This window comes from Hippocampus guttulatus, chromosome 12, assembly GCF_054856545.1.
Source record: "Hippocampus guttulatus isolate MCC_2025c chromosome 12, RoL_Hgut_1.0, whole genome shotgun sequence".
Taxonomy (NCBI): Eukaryota; Metazoa; Chordata; class Actinopteri; order Syngnathiformes; family Syngnathidae; genus Hippocampus; species Hippocampus guttulatus.
The window spans coordinates 12,823,386-12,844,561 of NC_141272.1; the positions used below are offsets into that span (position 1 = coordinate 12,823,386).

Consider the following 21,176-nt stretch of genomic DNA (forward strand, 5'->3'; position numbering starts at 1 on the left):
CGTGCACACACACACACGCGCAAATAGCACTCGTGTCGTGGTAATTTCCTTCTCTGCGGACTGCTTCTCATTTTCCCGCTCATTTTTAAATGGCGCAGCGCACTAAAGGGTCCGACTAGAATGTTAAATCACGCACTTTGGTTCCAACTTTCGCGTCGGCGACTCGGCACGACTGCGTAATCTGCGCTCGGAGGGGGCCAGAATCGGTGCTACAGGGGCACTGGCCCCCGTTGCCCCCCCCCCCCGCCCCCCAGAACCGCCACTGCCCGGTAGTTGACTACTTAGCGCGTCGGCATCACAGTGCAGAGGTGCAGGATTCAATTCCGGCTCCAGCCTTCCTGTGTGGAGTTTGCATGTTCTCCCCGGGCCTGCGTGGGTTTTCTCTGGGTACTCCAGTTTCCTCCCACATTCCAAAAACATGCATGGCAGGTTAATGGAACACTCTAAATTGTCCCTACGTGTGAGTGTGAGTGCGGATGGTTGGGCAACAACCCAACTGAAAAAGTTGCCAAACAGGTGAAGGTGTTTTACACGCCCTTTTGGTAAACACGGACGACACCTCCAGGCCACCAAGTGATATTACAACAGGTACACGATTTGATCGCAATTTATTTTTTTTTTAAATGAGCCGTTACAAGCTGCAAGCCACACTTGTGCTTGAGTGAGGAGGTGGTCTGCCTGCACATGTTCACGTTGGTCCAACCCATCTCGAGTGAGTCCTGCCCCTTCTCTTAGCTGCACACTCAAGGTTTTGAGTTCATCCAAGCAGAAGCGGCGGATCAGCGGTGGCTGAACTACGTTTTTGCACTCCCAAGAGGCAAACCAAAGCTTCAAGGTAGGAGACATATTCAATATTTACAGTGCACTCAGAGCTGTTCCTAACCAAAATATTAGAAACTGCTTTCAGTATGAGGCAGCGCTGTTCCTCATAGGGCACCAAAACAATTAATATTGTTAAATTACGCCTTAATACGAAAGTGGGTATTATTGTCATTGTAAATGTAACATTTACGACACAGCTAATTGGGTAGCAAGTGCCAAGTGAACCAATAAAGGAATTTCAGAATATTTAAGTCTATTAATGTAAACGTTTTCATAAATGATAAAAACCCATAAAACGTTACTAAAAAGTATTTAACTATTATATAAAATTAATAATCCTAAATGAAAAATTAGCTTAGTCCTTGTGGAGGCAGGATTTAAAAATTAGGACACAGCTCCTGTATTGGATCTTACGTTGTGACTTACGTGAGTATATTGACTAAATACAAATAGTCATAAAGATTGATTTAAAATTCATTTTATTTTGTATTCATGTAGACAAAATATTTTTCTATTATGTCTTTTTTTTATTTGCCTAAATTTAATGAATTGGATATCTTCAGGAAAGAAGCAAACAACAAAATAGTTTTTAAAATGTGTTATACAATTATCTTTATTTAGCCAATTTAAAATACAATCAACACAATATAAAGAAACGTTTTGGTTAAAGATTATGAAATATTCTAACAAATTTTGTTTCTCAGTTATCTATTTCATTTCCTTTCTTCAACAAATATCCTTTTCATATCTGTCTTTCTGACACCTCTTTGTGCACTCCACCATATCTTGCCTGAAATGACATATTCAAATGTTCTTGTCAGTGCAAATATTTGAAAAAGCTCCTAACCGGGCTCTATCCGCAGCCAGGCATGGATAAATGAAATAGAAATACACCAATAGATTCACCGGAGCGAGAAGGCTTTTGTGTCAGAATGTAGAAACACACACACACACACACACACACACACACGCAAAAGCTCTTTTTCCTCATTTGTGTTCACTGTGGAAAAAATACAAAAATAATGTTCAATTACACTTGCACTGAAACTTCAGTCTGAGTGTCAACGTTGACATTTTGGTATGTTTGAAATTCATCTGCAATTTACCTGGCTTGCAAATCGGCATGAGGGGTAAGTTAGCAAGTACATTTAGTGGCTGGCAGCTCTTCACAAAAGCCTCATTTGTCATGTACTAGAAGAACTGGAAGTGTGCTGTGCTTGTTCACTGTTCTTGGTTTCATCTAGGGCTGCTTAAAATTGTTGAAAAAGCTCAAATGTCAATGATATCATTGATTGCTTATCAGCCAAAGAAATACAAATGAATGAAGAAATCAAAGCACATTTTAATGTGTGACATGTTAGTAAGTTGACATGTTTGCTGAAGAAATCAAATTAAGTGACCGTTGCAAAATGTTTCTGGTTGACACAGTTCGTGGATGAACTAAATGGTGATTGGGTCCCACAAACGTAGATACAAATCAAGCCTGTTACAAAAATATTTAAGGAAAAAAACCCGAAGGTCAGACAAAGTACAACCAGAAATTGCTGGCGAAAAAAAGCCAGGAAAATGAAACGTGAACAGAAAGCGCTTGCAAAAGGGGAATGTAACGGCAAAACCTGAAAATACACAAAACGAAAAAGAGTCCAAACACACGTCTTATCAACTTCTCTGCCCGTGCTTCTCCAGGTGTTTTCCAATCTGTCTCCCACTGTCGGAGGGAGAGAAGGACAACACGGAAGGATGATCGACCTGAGCTTCCTGACGGAGGAGGAGCATGGCGTCATTATGACAGTGCTGAGGAGGGACGCCCAACTCAAGCAGGCAGAGGAGCAGAGAATCAGGTTCATCATCATATACTTCCAGCATTAGGATGCTTTTGGAACCTTCCTTTTTGAGCTTTTCACGGCCCGCCAGCCTTTTGTTCAAGACCCCTGGGATAGACTAACACGATAATAAGGTGGTGGCTGGGAATGTGACATGAAGAATTCCGTTCATGAACACATGGGCTCACGGTCTGGTACACGCAAGAATGTCAAACATTGCCTTTAATAACCAGTCACAGCTAAGGGGGAGGTGGCAAAGCACCCGTGCACTGGCCAGAGGATTAGGTACACCTGCTTTCTGGTGCCAGATTTAGAGTAAAACAAGTACAACTGAAAAAGCCAAGCACAACAAATGCTTGTCTATCTGTTTAAATGAGTTATCAAACTTTCATTTAGGTTGACTCATTTTGAATGCAAGCTTCTGTTAAGTGCATCTCAAATTTCAGAATTTGGGAGAAAAGTCTTTTTTTTTTTTCCCCAGTAGTTCAATTCAAAGAATAAATCTTATACAGATTAAGGAGAAAGTCAAGTCAAAAATGTTCTTTACAACAATATGTTAAATGCACTCAGGCTAGTCTAAACACGGCAACATGACTACAATTGTGTTTGTGGAATATGAATCAAGCAACAAAATCTGCCCATTTTTATCCATCTCAAGGGTCGGACATTTTGCTACTTGGTGTCGACTGAAAATGGCATCGCTGTGCCGAAGGACTCTGGTAACGAGCAATCACAGCTCACCCGTTTTTCTGCGTTTAGTCATGTAACGTTTGCAAGCTGAGCCACGATTGGTCGTTACCTGAGCCCTGAGCAACTGTGATATCATTTTCTGTCGACAGCAAGTGGCAAAATGGCCACCCCCTGAGATGGATTGGAAAAGGACGGATTTTGCTGCTTAAATCAAATTTTGCAAATGTAATAGTAATCACAATGCACTGTTTAGACTACTGGAGTTGGGGCACATTGAAGATCGTATTGTCAAGAACATTTTGGAGTTGACTTCCCCTTTAAATGTGTCGGAAAATGCTGTTCAGTTTGACACCTCCTAATTTCTATGTTCAAATTCATTTGGCTTGTTTCTTAAATTGTCAATTTCTTGAGATTGTGTGTTTGTTTGTTTTTTAGCTTTCTTTTGCTCTGTGTGTTGTCAAGCTCAATCAGTGATTGTCAAGGCGTGGCCCGTGGCTCCCTCAAGTAATACGGGAAAGAATCACTGAATTACATGTTCAAACTGTGCAAAATGGTACAGTAGGTTAACATTTTTTCAAATCCAATACAGCACATGTATTAAGTACACTTTTTATTGGAATCTTTTTTTTTTTTTGCGATGGTTCTCAAACTGGGGTCGCCCCAGGCGACCGGGGACCCCAGTTTAAGAACCACTGCCTTAATGGACCCAATTGGGCCTCCACGATCAAAGAACTGTGTTTCACTTTAAAGACGAAAATATTTCCATGAAATATTTTTTTTTAACTGTTTTTAAATGTTTATTTATGAAGAATTTATTAAACTGGTGTGCAACACATTTCAACCGTATCATTATTACAGTACAGGTTTACATTTTCCTATATTTAATCACAGTGTTAATTTGAGAACTGTAAATGTTTTTGATCAGAAGTTCGGTTTCCAGTCGTTTTTAGGTCACTATGGTGGAACTCTTGAGATCCGAGCATTCTTTTTTTTGGGGGGGGTGGGGGGCTACTTGGTGTAAGACGTTTGACAACAACTGAATATAAGTTTTACTTTTGGAATTTAATTGCTGAGAAATTTTACACCATGTTCTCCCATTTTGGAGAACTGAATTTAAAAAAAAAAACAAAGAAAAATAGTTTATCCTTTAATGCTTGCGGAAATGAGTGATATGCATGACAAAAGTGACTTTAAGAAGCATATTTCTAATAGATTATGAATGGTAAATTGTTATGGTAATCAACCCTTTCGTGCACCCTGTAACCTGATAACATGATCAGCTGTCCACTGTAGTAACCGCTGTCCCTGAAAGGGTTAAAACTCTAGGTCAAGTTTGATCCAGCATTGGATCCGTGCATGTGTACCTAATGTTGTGGCCTTGGAATGTTTTTCACTCCAAATGGGGTTCAAAGTTCATCAAGCGCCCAACTTGAAAGCATTTTTAAGACAAGCATCGGTGAAGAATGCGAGCAGACAATATGCTCTTCATCAGGATTTAAGTGGAGTCGGCTGGCCAGTGTGCGTGCGTGCGTGTAAGAGGATTATGACAACATCCCATAATAATTGCCCTGCCTTTTCATCACATGACACCGTCTTTTGTTGATTCGATTTCCACTCGATGGAGATGTTTGCCTCTTTCCCCCATCCCGATCATGTGCTGATTCTTATTGAACACATCACATTTCTGTCGGCACGTAGCATTGTTGCTCGTGGGGGGAAAAAGCGGCTTCGTAGAAAGTTTAAAGTTTAGTGTCGGGTATCTGCGACAAACGACTAGAGCACAGTGCAGAAGTGTTCCCCCCCCCCCCCCCCCCCTCCCCTACACTTTGCAAATTTTCTCAGATTGTCTTGGTGAATATTTCATCGGTAGAGTTCGGAAAATAATTGTTCAAAGAATTTTCAACCTAAGCTAAAAAGAATGGCAACAAACCACATTGAGTCTTAACCCATATTAACCCTTTCAGGGCCAGCGGTTACTACAGTGGACATCTTATCGTGTTATCGGGTGACGGGGTGCATAAAAGGATTAAAGGTTTTGATGGAGGCTTTTCAGATCTGTCATGTTGTCGTTGTGTTCTCAGATGGCGGTGTAGTGACCAAACTAAAATTCCATTGGCTTGAAATGAAACTACAACAAGTTGACCGATAACAAGCTTACAGAACCACAGGGAGTCATAAGACATACGAAAGGTCTCTTATGAGGGCTTCCAAATTCTGTAATGATCTTGTCACCAACGTATGATGATTCCGACTATAAAAAAATTGTTGTTGTTGCTGTTTTTGCTTGGAAATCTCACCATGCTCCACAAAAAAAGAAAAAAAACCCCCGCCCAAAAATCAAGTGCCACCCATCCACACCTCATCTTAAAGGTCTCCACAAAGGCTTTCCAAATCTGTTCTTATGTTGTCACTATACTCGTATGTGATGACATGACCAAAAACATGTCATTCATTATCTTGTGTGTGTGTGTATATATTAATATTCTCTGTGCTATGTATCATTGAAATTGATATTGCATGAATTCAAGTATTCTCCCGCCGCCACCACCAGGAAGCTGGAGAGCATCCTGAGCCAAGGTTCATCATCAGACTCCAAGTTGAAGTACCTGACAGGCCAGTGGTTCTACGAAGCCAAGTCTCGCAGACATATGGACAAGATCCATGGCTCCGAAATCATCCTGGCCTCCATGAAGCAGAGGAGCGCTTCAGGTAGGTGCAGGTAGATGCACCTCAAAACATCTAGGTTTTTTTTCCTCGTATTTGTCTTCAAAAAAAAAAAATTATGGAAATAATTCAATGCACCCTGTGGATGAGGAGGATGCATCGAGTGGATATTGCGAATAGTTGGACATAGAGAAGATGGCAAGACTCCCTCACCCTGAAGTGTGTCTGATAATCCCTAAGAGGCTTCATATGTTTTCGTCCTGTTGCAGAGGGATCTTATAGATCGGAAAGACTGAGAGCAGCCAGCAGTCAGAGTTGTGATGTGGAGGTGCCACAGAAACCTGCCAGATGTTTGGACATGCCACTGGAATTAAAGTACACTTCCTCTTCTTTGAATTTACACTTTGACAACAGTCGACACAAATATTAGTTTTCCTGGTCATGGGTTGCTAACGCGGAATCGATAGGAGTCAAAACTTGGAATTGAGCGGAGAAAGTGGTCATTTTAATAGGAACATTCAAATCCATTGTGTGAAGATTTTGATGTCTTTTTAATATATATATATATATATATATATAACTTTTGTCATTGTCACCTCTTTTTTTTTTGTTTTAATATGACATTTTTACTGTTAAAAAACAAACAAAAAACAACTAGGCCTTTTATTCTTTCAACTTAACGATCAAAACAATACAACTTTTTTTTTTTTTTTTTTTTTTGTAGGATTCCAAAATTTTTCCCGTCAAAGTGTGAACTTGTCTCAAAAGAGCATGACTTTATTCTGGGAACAAAATGATTTGACTAATATTTTTTTTCCCCCTGTAACAGTAAAACTTTCTCTCCAAAAAGAAACATTACTACTACTACTACTGCAGCTCTTTTTCAACACACTACTGTTTTTTCCTCGTAATGTAACAATTTAGTTTTTCCATATGGAAATCTCTTAAAGTCTCAAACAAAGAATAATTCCTCTGCTTGAAGCTTCCCCCACACTACCTGTGTGTGGTAATGTGTCCGTGTGTGTTTGTCTTGTGACTTGCCGCATGTAAACAAAGGTGCGCCAAGAAGGAATATGTGACTTTTTACGAAGCCGGTAGCCTGCACGGGTGCTCTGAATACTGTACTTTAAGTCCATGAGTTCCAGTGTTCTCCTGTGGTGTGCGTGTTAAGCAAAGTGTTTAATGCAATAAAACTCTTTGCGTCATTGCCCCTGAAGGAGAAATGGCTGCTCATTTTGGCACTTGGACTTCCATGAAAGGGAATGGGATGTTTTCTGACATTGTGATTATTTTTGGTTGGATCTAAACTGGATAAAGTTTATTAATTCTTTGTGAAATCTTTTGGAGGGGAAGTTGACTTCTTGGGTTCACTTCCAAGAGATCTTTCATTGTGCTTTCTTGACTCAGGAAATATTTGACTTTTTTTTTTTTTTTCAGCCTTGTACTCAGAAGAGTCCTGGTGGTTTCTCAAACTTCTTCCATCTACCGATGACTAACCTCATTAGGGTCTTTAAAGTAGAAATAAAATCAGTACCCTTGAGACAATCCTCTCACACAGGTCTCTTATATGCACTTTCATCTATGGGGACCATCATGATGTACCGTAGCCAGGCGTGTGCTTTTCCAAGTCACATGGTGGTTGGACATCTACGCCAGAGACCTAACTGCTTATTTTAAAGTCAATTTTCTGTGATTTCTTGTTCATAGTTAATATATTTATTTTATTTTCTCTGCAGTAATGCAAAGAAAGACGATTTGACGTCAGCAGTCCATTCTCCAAGAATGGTAGGCATGTTTGTTTTGGAAAAATAAACATTTGCTCCTTGTGCGTCAGGATGTTTTCGACAGTAATTTTCTTGTTGGTCCTACTGTGTTTGTTTTGCCTTCCAGACAAGACACAACCCTTTCAATCGGCCTTCCCTCATTGTAGTGGAGCCAGCCGAAGGGCTCTCTGAGACAGCCGAGCAAAAATTATTCAGTGATACAAATCCCAACGCAATGTTTCCAAATGGTATTTCCCCTTCCTTAGAGGCTACCTCCCCCCCAAAGCGTCAGCAACACGGTGGGAGCAGTCAAACATCGGGGACCTCCATGACATCTGAGGGCTCCTCTGCAGGGTTCAGACCCATCCCCAAAAAGAGGACATGCATCTCGAAACGAACCTCAAGCGTGTCGGGCAGCAGCGGCACAGCCCCGGACCCTCAGTTGGTTTCGGTCGGGTTCCTGCCCGCCCTGAGACGAAGCCTCAATCAGGGCTCAAATGGAAGCTCAACCCGATCCATGGGTGAAGTCGCTGGCTCGGCCCACTCGTCTGCTTCTACGGAGATTCCTCAGCAGCTCCTATGTGACGGTTCTCAGGTTTTATCTCATTCCAGTCTGGAGGGAGGCAGAAAGCCATCTTTGGTTACAGCTGACAGGTAAGTGCAAACCTCCCTATTATGACCCAGCAAGCGCTTCTACGGGCCCTGAGTGTGGAAAAGAAATTCAGCACTCATAAGATCGTAAAAGAATCCACTGTATTTTCACTCATGGAGTCAGCACTTCACCACGAAGCTGCTGAATTACACTTGACATTTAGTGTAGCAGATCTGTGCATGTGGCGCTTGCAGTGGACACATCGCCAAATCGTGAATGCCACCTGCCTCGCGTCGATGACCTTGCGAAATATTTGAGTGCTTTTTATCCGAAGCGAACACTGACAACGCCTTTGGCGAATGCTAATCTGTGCTCGCACTGCAGCTCTGCTTACCTTTTGAATTTGACATGATAGTGCGACCGTGTAGTCTGACCGTTGCTTGAAGATGGTGGATCACAGAGAGAAAATTCCGAATGACCCACTCAGAGGCACATTTGCAGAACTCTTACAAGCTTACAAAAGACAGAAAAGATTTACACATTGTGTCATTTCACATTTGATGAGTGGGCAGCCAATGTAGCATGACATAATGTCCATGTCCCACTGGTAAAGATGTTTTCTTTAACTTCTACTTTGTAAGAATTTTTTTTTTCTTCTAAAAAGTATCAGATCAAAATTTAAAAGAATAGATAAAATAGGAACATCCAACCTTTAATTCAAATGCATTTATTCAGTGGGATAAAAAAATTCCACAATAAGAAGTTATTCTTTTCCATGATGCTAATACATTACAACCCTTGTTTGCAACAAGACAGCATCTAATTGAATCTGTCCACATGTAAAATGTGTGTAAAGTTACTGAAAACTAACATTTGCTGCTGCTATTGCACCCTTTGTGGAACGGACTCGCTTCTGTCTTCCGTTTGGCTAAAGTCCTGATGGTTATTGGTCGCGTTTTGGCTGCCGCTGCTCAACCCGTATTGTTTTGTATTTTTTGTTATTGTAAAGTGTCCTTGGGTGTCTTGAAAGGCGCTTATAAATAAAATCTATTATTATTATTATTATTATTATTATCACACCTGTTGCTAGCGCAGACTTATGTTTAGATTTTTAAATACCATTGTACATTTGGCTCTAAAAAAACTATTAATTTATTCATCACATGTACTAGAGGTGACGCATTACTTGACGGAGACACGGCACAGATCATCGAAGACAGTTCCACCCACCGAGAGTATCTAACCGCAGGAAGAATGCAGGATTCTGATCCAGTGATTGGCAGCAGTGTGATATCTTCGGTGAAGGAGCCAGAATGGCAAAGAACTGCCGGTAAGTCTTGATCTGTGCGGTCAGTAGTCAATGAACGAAAATGTGTTGTCTCTTAAGACTTGCAGCCTGTGTTAGGGAAAGGCAGATGCTACCTTCCTACTAGAGCTCATGTTCCTCTTACGGGTTATTTTCTTTACTTTTAGACCCTCCAATATCCTATGACATCAACTTTATTGAGCCCTCCCATCAGAAGAGATCTCAACAGAAACGCTCATTCAAGTTGACCACGCAGATCTCCAGTCCCACAGGCAACGACGAGGATTCCATCTCAAAAGTGCTCGACTGGTTTAACCGCAGCACTGACAGCAGCGATTGGCTGAACGGAAAAATTCGGCCAGAGGTCTCAAGGAACCCGGACAGAAACCGTGAGACGCATGTGCTGGGAAGCGAGAAGATCTTAAAGAAAGATGTTGCAAGTATTCGGGAGAAGGAATCAGTTGAAATGACGACAGGTCAGTCAGAAGGACCGGCCAATGAGATGTTGATCGATGCGAAAAATGTTGACGGAGAAAGCCACGACACCTCTGAAATGAAATCATTTGGGGAGAACACTAACAAATACCCCCAAACCATGACATCCACAACACCCGGAGACAACGCCGTGACAAGGGAAGGAAACGAGAAGACGCCAAACATTCATTGTGGCGTATTCGATGACAAGGTAACCTACGTTGCAAATGTGGTGAATGGAAGTCAGCATGTGGGATTGAAACATGACCAAGAGTTGGAGAGTTTTGACTTGGGGAACCCTGATAGTATGACTGCTCATCCCCAAGTAGCGGAGAGAAAAGGTTCAGATGTTGAGCTTTTATTTGTTGAGCAACTAGCGCCAAAATCAACTCTGTGGTCTAGTCCAGAGTCCCAGGTCTCTTTAGGTCAACCAGAAACGCTTCACCAGTCCATAGATCTCCCAAGTCCACAGTCAGAGAAGATCCATTTGTCTCGAAGCCGCAATTTTCCAGACCTCAAGACTTGTGGAAACGATGGAGAGAACATCTGCACAACACCCGGGAATTCCAGCGAAGACCATGCACAGTCACCCAAAACTAGAGACGCAGATAGTCCTCATTCCCCCAAAAGACAAAACCATCCTCGGCAAGAAAGCACAGCAGCGAAGATCAAGCAGCTCAAATTTTTCTGGGAGCAGGAGGCAAGCAAGCCCTCGTTGAATGGTAGTAAACCCAAAGGGATGCGGGGCGCAAAGCTGAACAAGAGGTTCACAAAATCAGAGTTTGACTTGCGGGCCATTGCCAACAATTCAGGCAGTGATGGGGAAGACTCCAATAGAGGTGATTTGACTGGTCTGCCTCTAAATCAGAGAATAGATAAAATGTCGCCCACACTTGGCAGGAGCCGGGCACAGTTTAGCAGTCTGCTAGAGTTCTGGGATGACGCCACCACAGACTCAAAGCCCAAAGCCCTCAAAAGACAAGTCAATACTCCGCCACAACCTCAAGAGTTACATGATTCTGAGCCCGAGCCACGCCACTTGTCTCCCGTTGAAACAACTCATGTTGCAGTCAACGACAACAAAAAGAACCTGCCGAAAGAACCTAAAAAGACCTTGAAAGACTCAAGCAGGCAAGAAAAGGACGCAAGACCACCACCAACTCCAACTAAGGAAGCTCGTTCTCCCAGGAAAAGAAAGGACAGTTTCAGCCATTCCAGCAGTCGCGGTAGGTCTTTGCGTCGAGCCGCCAGCATGTTCGCACTCGTTGATCCGGAAGAACCGACGCTGAAGATCCATGTCAGCCCCGTCAACTCCCAAAGCAGGAAGCAGAGCGGCGATCGCGCTCAGAGCATCAAGCGGGCCTCGGATGGACCAAAGACCCCCCTCGCGAGGGCCTTCGTGCCCCAAGACTACAGCCACTACTTGGGGCTGGCCAATGAGCCGGGTACCCTGCCACCAGAGGAGGAAGCTTTTGAAGGTTTTGATGGGCCTATGAGGACCAGCACTCCAACAGGCTCAGAGGAGCGAAGATTCAATCAGAGCACCAGAATGAGTCCGCCCCACGCGTCGATAAATAACAGCAGCACAGATGCTGATCCCGAGTCACCTATAACCAGCACGTCCGAATCCTGGTCCAACTCGAGGAACATTTTTAAATGTAAGCGATATCCATCGATCCGTGTTCTATTCTGCTTATTTTATCAAGTCCTGTCAAAGGAAAGCATCTGTCAATGACAAGGCACGTGCAGTCTCTTCCAAAAGTATTGGAACGGCGAGGACGATCCCTTTGGGGTTTTTTTTTGTGTACTGAAGACATTTAGGTGTCAGATTAAAAGATGAATATGAGAGAGCAGTTCAGAGGTTCAGCTTTTATTTCATGGTATTTGCATGTCGAGGTTTTAAACACCTCAGGGTGGAGCACCTTTTGTTAGACGCCGCCCACTTTTCAAGTGAGCAAAAGTATGGGAACGGACATTATTAGATGGATTTGAAATGAATGAGATTTAATATTTGTATAACCCTTACTTGTGTGAACTTCATCCAGCCTGTGACAAATTAACTTCACCAGTCTGTTGCATTCTTCATTTGAAATGCATTTCCACGTGCCTCATGCACAAAGACTTGGGTGGCTTTCATATTAAAACGGCATACCACCCAAATCCAGAAAAAGTCGCATGCACCCACAACAAAAAAATCCAGATGCATTAATCTGTATGTATGGATGAATCAAATCAGTTTCCTCTCATATATCTCAATCGATGCAGAATCGTTGGAGTAGGAAACTCCTCGCTCTCCACGCCCCATATGAATATGCAAATTAGGCTTGTCGGTGGGACTGGTCTTGCTGCATGCTCAGATAATCGCGATGTGATCACAGGGACTTAATTAAAAAAAAAAAAAAAGTCGATCCACACAACAAAAGTCTCCAGTCCTCTCCTGTCAGCGAAAAAATTTCGGGTCACAACCACCGCCAATATTGGATGAACGCATGTGTTAAGGGAGCATCAGTTTGTAACTGTGGATGTTTTAACTGAAAACATCCACATGTAAAATCAAAATATATCCCCCGTTGTGTTGGTAGCATTGTTTTGAGTAATTGTCTTTATTGCATGATGAAGAGTCTTCCGATGAGATGCATTTTTCTGTAAATGACAAGACAAAACAGTTTTGTAGACTTTAGAACTCATTCTGCTACAGCCATCGTGAGTTACATCGCCATAAAGACTGGTGTGCCCGTTCCAGAAGCATCCATGTAAGCCCAAGTCACGACATGATCTCCACCATGCCTCACAGATGAACTGGTGTGTGTCATCTCTGTACTTCTCTGACAAATCCTATCTGGCCTTCCAATTCGTTTTTTCCCCCCTCTTCTAATTGACAAAAACATAAGAGAAGCAATATGAAAACTGACTTGTCATGAAAATGAAGCTACAATATCTCTGGTGAAACATTTGTTAAACAAACACAAGGCACTTTACTGTATCCGTGTCTGTGTTATCTTTGTTTGCCACGGTTAGTCTCTTGTCTTTGATGTTTGGCTTGAGGGTTGGGAAAGTTCTTCGGGCACACCAGTAATGCTAACATTTTCTTTCTTTCACTCTGTTGGTTTACAACATTAAGCACAGTTGTCATTTCTTGATATTACTTGTACAGTATGATCGAAGCAACTGCACAGGACTTCATCCGCGCTCGCTCTGACAATTCCTAATAACGCAGTCGAATATTATTCACTTCACCTGCTTTCTGGAGGATGATCAACGGGTGGGCAGTGTCCTTATGATCCCGGGGATGCACTGCTCTATTGATGAACTCAAACTATGAGAATACATTTCAAGTTTGAATTTTGTTTCAGTTTTTCCAAATGAGTGACTTCTTTGCATTAACCTAATCCCGTAACAATATGTGCACCGTCGAAACAACTGCTGTGAACAAGCTAGCTGGCAGTGAACTAAGTACAATCGAATCAAGCTAGTCCTATATTTGAAATCACTGCTTCGAGTCATACATTTGCACCCCCTTTTTAACATTGCCAGGCAAAAATGATGATGAGGAGGAGAACCCGGTGAGGAAAGCACTGCGGCGAGCAGAAGCCCGGCCTAAAGGGCTAGCTAAAAGTATGGAGGACCTGGCAGGATCTTTATCACCAAGTGAGCATCATCATCATCATCCTCACTGTTTTTTTTTCTTCCCTTTAATTACACTTGCATAACTTAATCCTCTCTGACAGGACAAGAGAGAAGACCAAAGCTGAAGACTGACACGAGGCAAATCGGTGACGGTAACCATCTCAAATATCGTAAATATTTAGGGCTTGTGTTTAATTTCCTCACCTTGCTCTACCTTTTTACTGTGTCATAGGTCCCACGGTGCTCCCTCCTTCTCGCTTGTTTTTAGGCCAGGCGCACCTAAAGAAGATGAGCAAGTCTGTCCCCTCGTTCTTGCAGAGGGAGGTAAAAAGAAGCGCGGTGTTGGCATGCTCCTTGCACATCCCTGCATGCATGGCTCTCCATGCATGATGTACCACGTGTATGTTGCAGGATGACAGCCCCATTTACGAGGACATTTTCCACCCGATGGACTCCTCCTTTGACTTGGCCTCTGTGTCATCTGTACGTCTCACTCACTGCTCCATGAAACGCTTATACTAACTGTGCTTGCTATAATGCTACACGACTTACCGTATTTTCCACACTAAAAGGCGCACCTAAAAGCCCTTCATTTTCTTAAAAGCTCACAGCGCGCCTTAAAATCCGATGCTCCTTGTTTATGGTCGTTCCGGTAATATTTCGACCCCAAAATTGCTCCTTGCTCGAGACATGCTGACAACGCAGAGTTCCAAACTGAAGGCGATTGTGTTGCGCAATTGAACACGGAAATAGAGCAGCGGCAAGAGAGTTCAATGTTAACCAGTCAATGTTATAACTTGCTGTTGGTTAAGTGAACTGTGTCGCTGCTTTGTTAAATACGTTTTACTGACATCTGATCGTTCTGTTGGTGTTTCCTTGAGCGTAGCTCCATCTGGTGGATGCATTGTAGATTGCGTCTTATAACGCGGTGCGCTCCAATGTATGAAAAAAAACCCCTACAAAATAGGCCATTCATTGAAGGTGCGCCTCATAATCCAGTGCGCCTTTTAGAGTGGAAAATACGGGACAAGTTCCTAATGTGATGTTCACGGGCAGACGTCTAAGAGTTCACTGTTGCTAACAGAAACTGCAAACTCACCCAAAAAACCCAAACTCACTACTAGTTGCAAATATGATCTTATGTTACTTCACCCAGTCTGCATCAGACCCTTTTTTTTTTTAAATTTTGTCTGAAACTGGTCTTCCCTTGAAATGAAATTGTCACATACAGAGAGCTGAGATTCTCTTGTGTGTGCTGGCTGGCAGTTCAGCGGCAGTGTGATGACCATGGAGAGCGGTGACTTTGGCAGCGTGGACGTGCAAGGGAGCATCCAGTTCTCCATCAACTATGTGCAAAAGCTCCGAGAGTTCCACATCTTTGTGGCCCAGTGCCGAGACTTGGCGGCAGCTGACCCCAAGAGAGGCCGCTCAGACCCGTGAGTCCTGTCGAGGAAGCATTTTTAACATAGACTCTTATCTCAGGAGTCGGAAGTCTAAGGTCAACGTTGTACAGTATATGGCTGTTTTTGATTGGTCCCAACCACAGCGGTATTCAACAGTGGGTGTCGTGCAATTTCGCAACTGGCAAAATGAGCTATGAACCACCAGCATTCCAGACAAAATCACATTTGTTTGGATATTTCTTATCCTCATCTGAAACCAAATTAAGTCTTCACTGCGGCCAGGTTGCAAATTAAACTGGAGTCTTGATGGATTTGAGTGTAAAATGAAAAACAACCTTTATCTTTCATGAGGCAATATAATTAAGTTTTAAACCCATTTGCCAACAGAATAGCGCTTGATGTGTTGTCACATCACCAACGAGTTTAAATGGAAACCCAGAGAGCTTCCTTATGAACTTTCTAGATTTTGGCTCTCTAAAGTGTAATCATGTTTGAAGCAGTTGATTATATGCCAACGTCGGACTCCGTCAGCCCAACTATTTTCCAATTGTCATCGATTCTGTATATTTGAAACTAAATACTTTTTCGGGAGGCACAATGGTCGACAGCTTAGCACGTCCGCCTGACAGTGCAGAGGTGCAGGGTTCGATTCGGCTCCGACCTTCCTGCGTGGAGTTTGCCTGTTCTCCCCATGCCTGGGTGGGTTTTCTCCGGGTACTGCGGTTTCCTCCTGCATTCCAAAAACATGCATGACAGGTTAATGTAACGCTGTAAATTGGCCCTAGGTGTGAATGTGATTGCAACTGGTTGCTCGTCTCTGTGTGCCTTGCGATTGTCTGGCAACCAGGTCAGGGTGTCCCCCGCCTACTGCCCGAAGACAGCTGGGATAGGCTCCAGCATGCCCCCGACCCTTGTGAGGATAAAGCGGATTAGAAAATGTATGGATGGATAGATATTTTTTTTTAGTAAAATTCAAAAACATTAAACATATTTTAAAAAACAAAACAAAAAAAACAACAAGTATTTTTCAACTGTGAAAATGAATATTTTACAGCAGCTCAAAATGGGGGGGGGGGGGGGGGCATAGATACCTGATGGTAGCCAGCTGCTATTCCTCATGTGATAAAGAATTTTAGCTCCCAACCAAATTTGTGTGCGTGTGTGCTTTTCCCAGCTATGTCAAAAGTTACCTTGTTCCTGACAAAATTCACCTTGGCAAAAAGAAAACATCTGTCAAGAAAAAGACACTTAATCCGACTTTCAATGAGATCCTCAGGGTAAGTGGACACAGAAACGCACTTTTCCTATATTTAATCTCCACAGCGTATTAATATCTACAGCACATTATTGTTGTTATTGTCATTCATTTGCACCCACGTGGTTTTTCAGTATCGCGTGAGCAGCGAGTATCTCAGGACCCAGACGCTGGTTCTCTCTGTGTGGCACCATGATACGTTTGGCCGAAACAACTTCTTGGGCGAGGTGGACACGGACCTCTCCAAGTGGGACTTTGACCACACCCACATGAACGACTTGCCGCTGAGAGCCAGGGTAGAATGCACACACAAGCACACGTATATCCACAGACGCAGTGGAAGCTGCAATGTTGCCCATTTCAAAAGAACTATTTTAAATAATTGTTATTTCTGGTCTGAACGCTAACTCAAAATGTCTACACTCATATGGTCACAACACAGTTTAAAAAAACAAACAAACTATATGCAGTCAGTCCCCTTCAGCCGCTTGGTGCTCATGACCAGGGTCTTACGTTGATCCCTTCTCCGGTACTTATGCGCGATCTTGTGTTGAGACCCAAAAGTACACGTCACAAATAGAAAATCTTTTAATATAGCTCCAACAATTTTCAGGAATCTTGCAGCCTCGTGCTTGTTTTGTCCTCTGTTTTAGACAAGAAGAACTCTGACGCCTTCAAGTGGGCGAGGAGAGATTAGAGTGGCTGTACGCTTCCTGCCCAAGGTCATTCACAGTGAAGGTATTATAAAATAATCATAAAAAGTAAAGTTAAAATGAGACATCAGATTTTTTTCCCCCGTCCATTTAGGTTTTATCATGATTTTTCCCCCCCTCTTGCTTGCTGGAAATGACATTGTCCTATGTCCAAATTTAGTCAATTTCAAGTTTTTTTTCCACATCTATACTATTGCTCGGTCCCCCATGTGGGTCTGCTATTTTTACAAATTATTGACCAATCTGAAGTGTTTACGACAGCTACCTATCTTTGACGATGCACTGTTAAATGGCTAAAAAAAAAAAAAATTGGGGGGTGGGAGGTCCTGAAAAGTGATGATTTAGGAGATGAGAGGAATGCGGCTTTTCTTTTGTCGTGGGTGGGTCTGATCAGCGGTTCGCTGTGATGGGTGGAACTGATCAATCTGCCAACCCTTCTCAAATTGCCTCATGACATCCAAAATTTGCCATTTTCAGCATTTTGCCACATGCTGTCGACTGGCAACGACGTCACATTTACTCAGGAAACGACCAATCACGGCTTGGCGTGCGGACGCCACATGAGCCGTGACCGGTTGTTATCTGACCCTCCAGCAAGCACGTTATCTCATTTCCAGTTGACAGCAAGTGGCAAAGTGTGTATTTAAAGGTGTCAATTGTACATGAAAAATAGCAACCTGATCAAGTTCATGATTGACAAAATAGTTACTTGTTACTGCACAAAATGGCCAAATAAGTATCACAGTAACCCCGGTTACTACAGTGGACAGCTTATCAGGTTACAGGTTATCATTATTTGTGCATGAAAGGGTTCAAATAGTGTCTCCCTCTCTCGCTTTAGCTAACGACGCTCCCACCACAGGAGAGATTCATATCTGGGTGAAAGAATGCAAGAGCCTGCCCTTAATCAGAGCCACCATCGACCCTTACGTGAAATGGTACGCACTGCACAAGTTGGAAATCTTTAGCGCTGATGTCCAAATGTATTGACTCCTTTCTGGCGCCCTTTCCAGCTTTGTGCTGCCCGACACGAGCCGCAAGAGTCGTCAGAAGACGCGCGTGCTGAGGAGGACGGCGGATCCCGTGTTCAACCACACCATGGTTTACGACGGCATCAGGGAAGTGGACCTCGCCGAGGCCTGCGTGGAACTCAGCGTCTGGGACCGGGACAAGCTGGCCAGCAGCCTGCTGGGCGGACTCAGGCTCGGAGCTGGCACGGGTACTGCACTTGAACACAGTCGAGTACTTAGAGGCGAGGTTATTTTGATGAACAAAAACTACAGAGAGAACTTAAACTAACATTGAAAAACTATTTTGTGAATGAAATAAAACTAAAAAAACGAACAATAACTGAAACTACATTTTGCTATTACCATGCTGACAAAATGGCGTCAGATTTCAGGAAAACAATTACTTTGTCGAATGTACGAAATACCAAATATTTTTTTCATGCTTTTTTAAAACGGTATTTTGTTGAATTACTTGTGACATAAAAATATTTCATTTCAGATTTTCTAAATTTACTTTAGGGCGGACCGTTGGCCCAGTGGTTAGCACATCGACCTCACAGTGCAGAGGTCGTGGGTTTGATCCCGGCGTCTGCCTTCCTGTGTGGAGTTTGCATGTTCTCCCCGGGCCTGCATGGGTTTTCTCCGGGTACCCCGGTTTCCTCCCACATTCCAAAAACATGCATGGCAGGCTGATTGAACACTCTAAATTGTCCCGCAGTGGGAGTGGGAGCACGGATGGTTGTTCATCTGTGTGCCCTGCAATTGGCTGGCAACCAGTTCAGGGTGTCTCCTGCCTACTGCCCGAAGATGGCTGGAATAGGCTCCAGCACCCTCCGCGACCCTTGTGAGGATAAAATGGATGGATGGATTGACCTTTAACCATGCACTCGGAAGTCCATGTTTTTAACCCCCTGGAACAAACACAAGCCAGACAGTCAAGGGCGTGTTTCCATCGGTCGTCGGTGAAATGGGTGTCCGTTAGTGACGGACTAAAAGCTCTGTTGGCACACCCACAGACGAAAATTCACCTCCATCAGTGCTTCGTCCAACATTTTTTTTGGAAGTTTGTCCTCATTCGTCAGAAAAACGGGCATCCGTCAGTGACGGGTTGATGGAATGTTCACCTCTGGAAGTTATTTTTATTCTTAACATAGTTATTTGTTGTTACCCAGTCACAGAAGGAATAATGGCGCTAGTAGTACTTATACTAGTCGTAGTTTGTGGTTAGTATTGTCTTTAGTGACCACCTCCAGTATGAATTGTGAAAAAGATTCAATCTCTCTTCAGGAAGGAGTTACGGCTCGGCGGTGGACTGGATGGACTCCACTCCTGAGGAGGTGGCGCTCTGGGCGCGCATGGCGGCGGCGCCCAATGAATGGGCAGAGGCCGTGTTGCCGTTGCGTATGATGAGCTCGGCCAAAACGGTCTTCAGATAAGTTGACGTCGACATTTTGCTTGCAATACAGCTTTCAAAAGTAACATTTGAAAATCCTTAAGCCAAAAGCCATCACGACTTCTTGATGGGATTCTTTTTCGATCATTTTTCAACGGGGCCAAAGATGAACAAACGAGAACCAGGGAGCTTAAAAAAAATGTCTAACACAACTCCCTCATTTTAATGTGTTGAAGTCATTCACTACCAACAAGGGGCCCATTTATCGATCACGCGTTAAATCGTTGAGTGAATGTGTCATTGTCGCCTGTGTATTACTGCAACTTTCACCTTGGACACGCACTGATGCAACTCTTGCATGAAAGCATCCTTTCAACTCAGCAACAATTTGCTTTTTACAAGCGTGGCCGTAGCCCGGGATGAAGTCCCACTTTTTGTATATGCAAATGGCTAAACGGTTGTGCAAAGCGGCAAACAAATACGGTCCACATTGTAAAAGTTGTAGTAACCGCGACTCTGGATGGATGTCTTCTGCTTTCATGACACCGCAGAGCAAAGACTCCTGAAGCTTCTTTCAACCACAAGTACGGAGACATAAACCAAACTAGAAAACCATGATTTTCTGTCCTAACACTGTCCATTATTTTAAGGGATTAAAAAAAAAACCCACATACAGTACGAAGAAACAAGAAAAGTTTTGCTTGTAAAAATCATCACAAGATAGAATAAACCATAAAAAGTGTATGTTACTGAAAATCGTTTTTTGGAAAACAACCCAAACTTGTGCACTTCATAGAATAATTTGGGAGAGGGGAGGGGGGTTAAAAAGTTGTATGTTACTTGGAATTATTTATTTTAGAAAATAACCAAAAGTTGTTTGTCTCATAGAATCAAGTTGCAAGTCGAGAAACAAAGGTTTTACATTAGATTACGTTGAAAAAAATTAGCAAAAGTTGTACACTACTTAGATTTGGTGAAAATAAATAAATTGTACATGACATGTTTTTTTTTAAAAGTTGTACGTCACTAAGAGTAATTCATTTATTTTTCAAAGGAACAAAACCTATGTTAGAATAATTTACAGGAAAGAAAACAAAAGTGGGATATTACTTTTATTTGAAGATTGAACACAAATTGTACATTAGAATAATTTCCCCATTTTTTTTTTAAATATAACTAATTTTTAGGCAAAAGCTTCATCGAATATTTTTTTTTAAAAATAATTAAGGAATATAATCATAAAGTTTCAAACCTTTGTACTTTAACCCCTCTGGAGCTTGGTTAATATTTTCCCTGGCTACGGCCCTGTTTACAAGCTATCCAACTTCTGTAGCTCATTGTAACATGACTACACATTGCTTTAGAATACTGATAGATGTATTGGTTACTGTGAAGCATGGACTATATATAATACAATACATCTATATTGATATGGCGATTTTACAACAGCTGTAGCTGCAACAGAAATTCAGAACCTTTTGCAATTTACTAAAAATACTCGACACTCTTGGCATTTCTTCAAAACACTTTTTACAATCGCAGTATTTTCACTTCAATGGTTGCATTTTGACTGCATGCATGTGATGAACTGTTTCCACATGAATAAAACTTCAAGTGACTTTAATTTATTCATATATATTA

General features: G+C 42.5%; 1 protein-coding gene across 4 annotated transcripts; it reads left to right on the top strand.

Annotated features, from left to right (window-relative positions):
* The first annotated feature begins 631 nt into the window (after positions 1-631).
* sytl2b (synaptotagmin-like 2b) lies at positions 632-21,159 on the top strand. 4 transcript variants are annotated; one of them, XM_086125791.1, is made up of 19 exons: positions 632-835; positions 2,509-2,663; positions 5,887-6,044; positions 6,269-6,374; positions 7,736-7,784; positions 7,890-8,416; positions 9,527-9,684; positions 9,828-11,792; positions 13,669-13,782; positions 13,863-13,913; positions 13,994-14,085; positions 14,173-14,244; positions 15,028-15,197; positions 16,339-16,441; positions 16,554-16,715; positions 17,073-17,157; positions 17,974-18,070; positions 18,146-18,351; positions 19,430-21,159. In XM_086125791.1, the coding sequence occupies exons 2-19, from the start codon at positions 2,563-2,565 to the stop codon at positions 19,576-19,578; spliced, it is 4,365 nt and encodes a 1,454-aa protein (XP_085981917.1). In that variant the 5' UTR covers positions 632-835; positions 2,509-2,562; the 3' UTR covers positions 19,579-21,159. The 4 variants fall into 4 exon arrangements, with proteins under 4 accessions (XP_085981917.1, XP_085981919.1, XP_085981920.1 ...); XM_086125793.1 differs by lacking the exon at positions 14,173-14,244; XM_086125794.1 differs by lacking the exon at positions 9,828-11,792.
* The last annotated feature ends 17 nt before the right edge of the window (positions 21,160-21,176 follow it).

Coding starts and splice junctions, on each gene's coding strand:
- sytl2b (XM_086125791.1), top strand. CDS start 2,563: ATGATCGACCTGAGCTTCCTGACGGAGGAGGAGCATGGCGTCATTATG. Junction 14,245..15,027: donor ACTTGGCCTCTGTGTCATCT/GTACGTCTCACT, acceptor GCTGGCTGGCAG/TTCAGCGGCAGTGTGATGAC. Junction 16,716..17,072: donor ACTTGCCGCTGAGAGCCAGG/GTAGAATGCACA, acceptor CCTCTGTTTTAG/ACAAGAAGAACTCTGACGCC.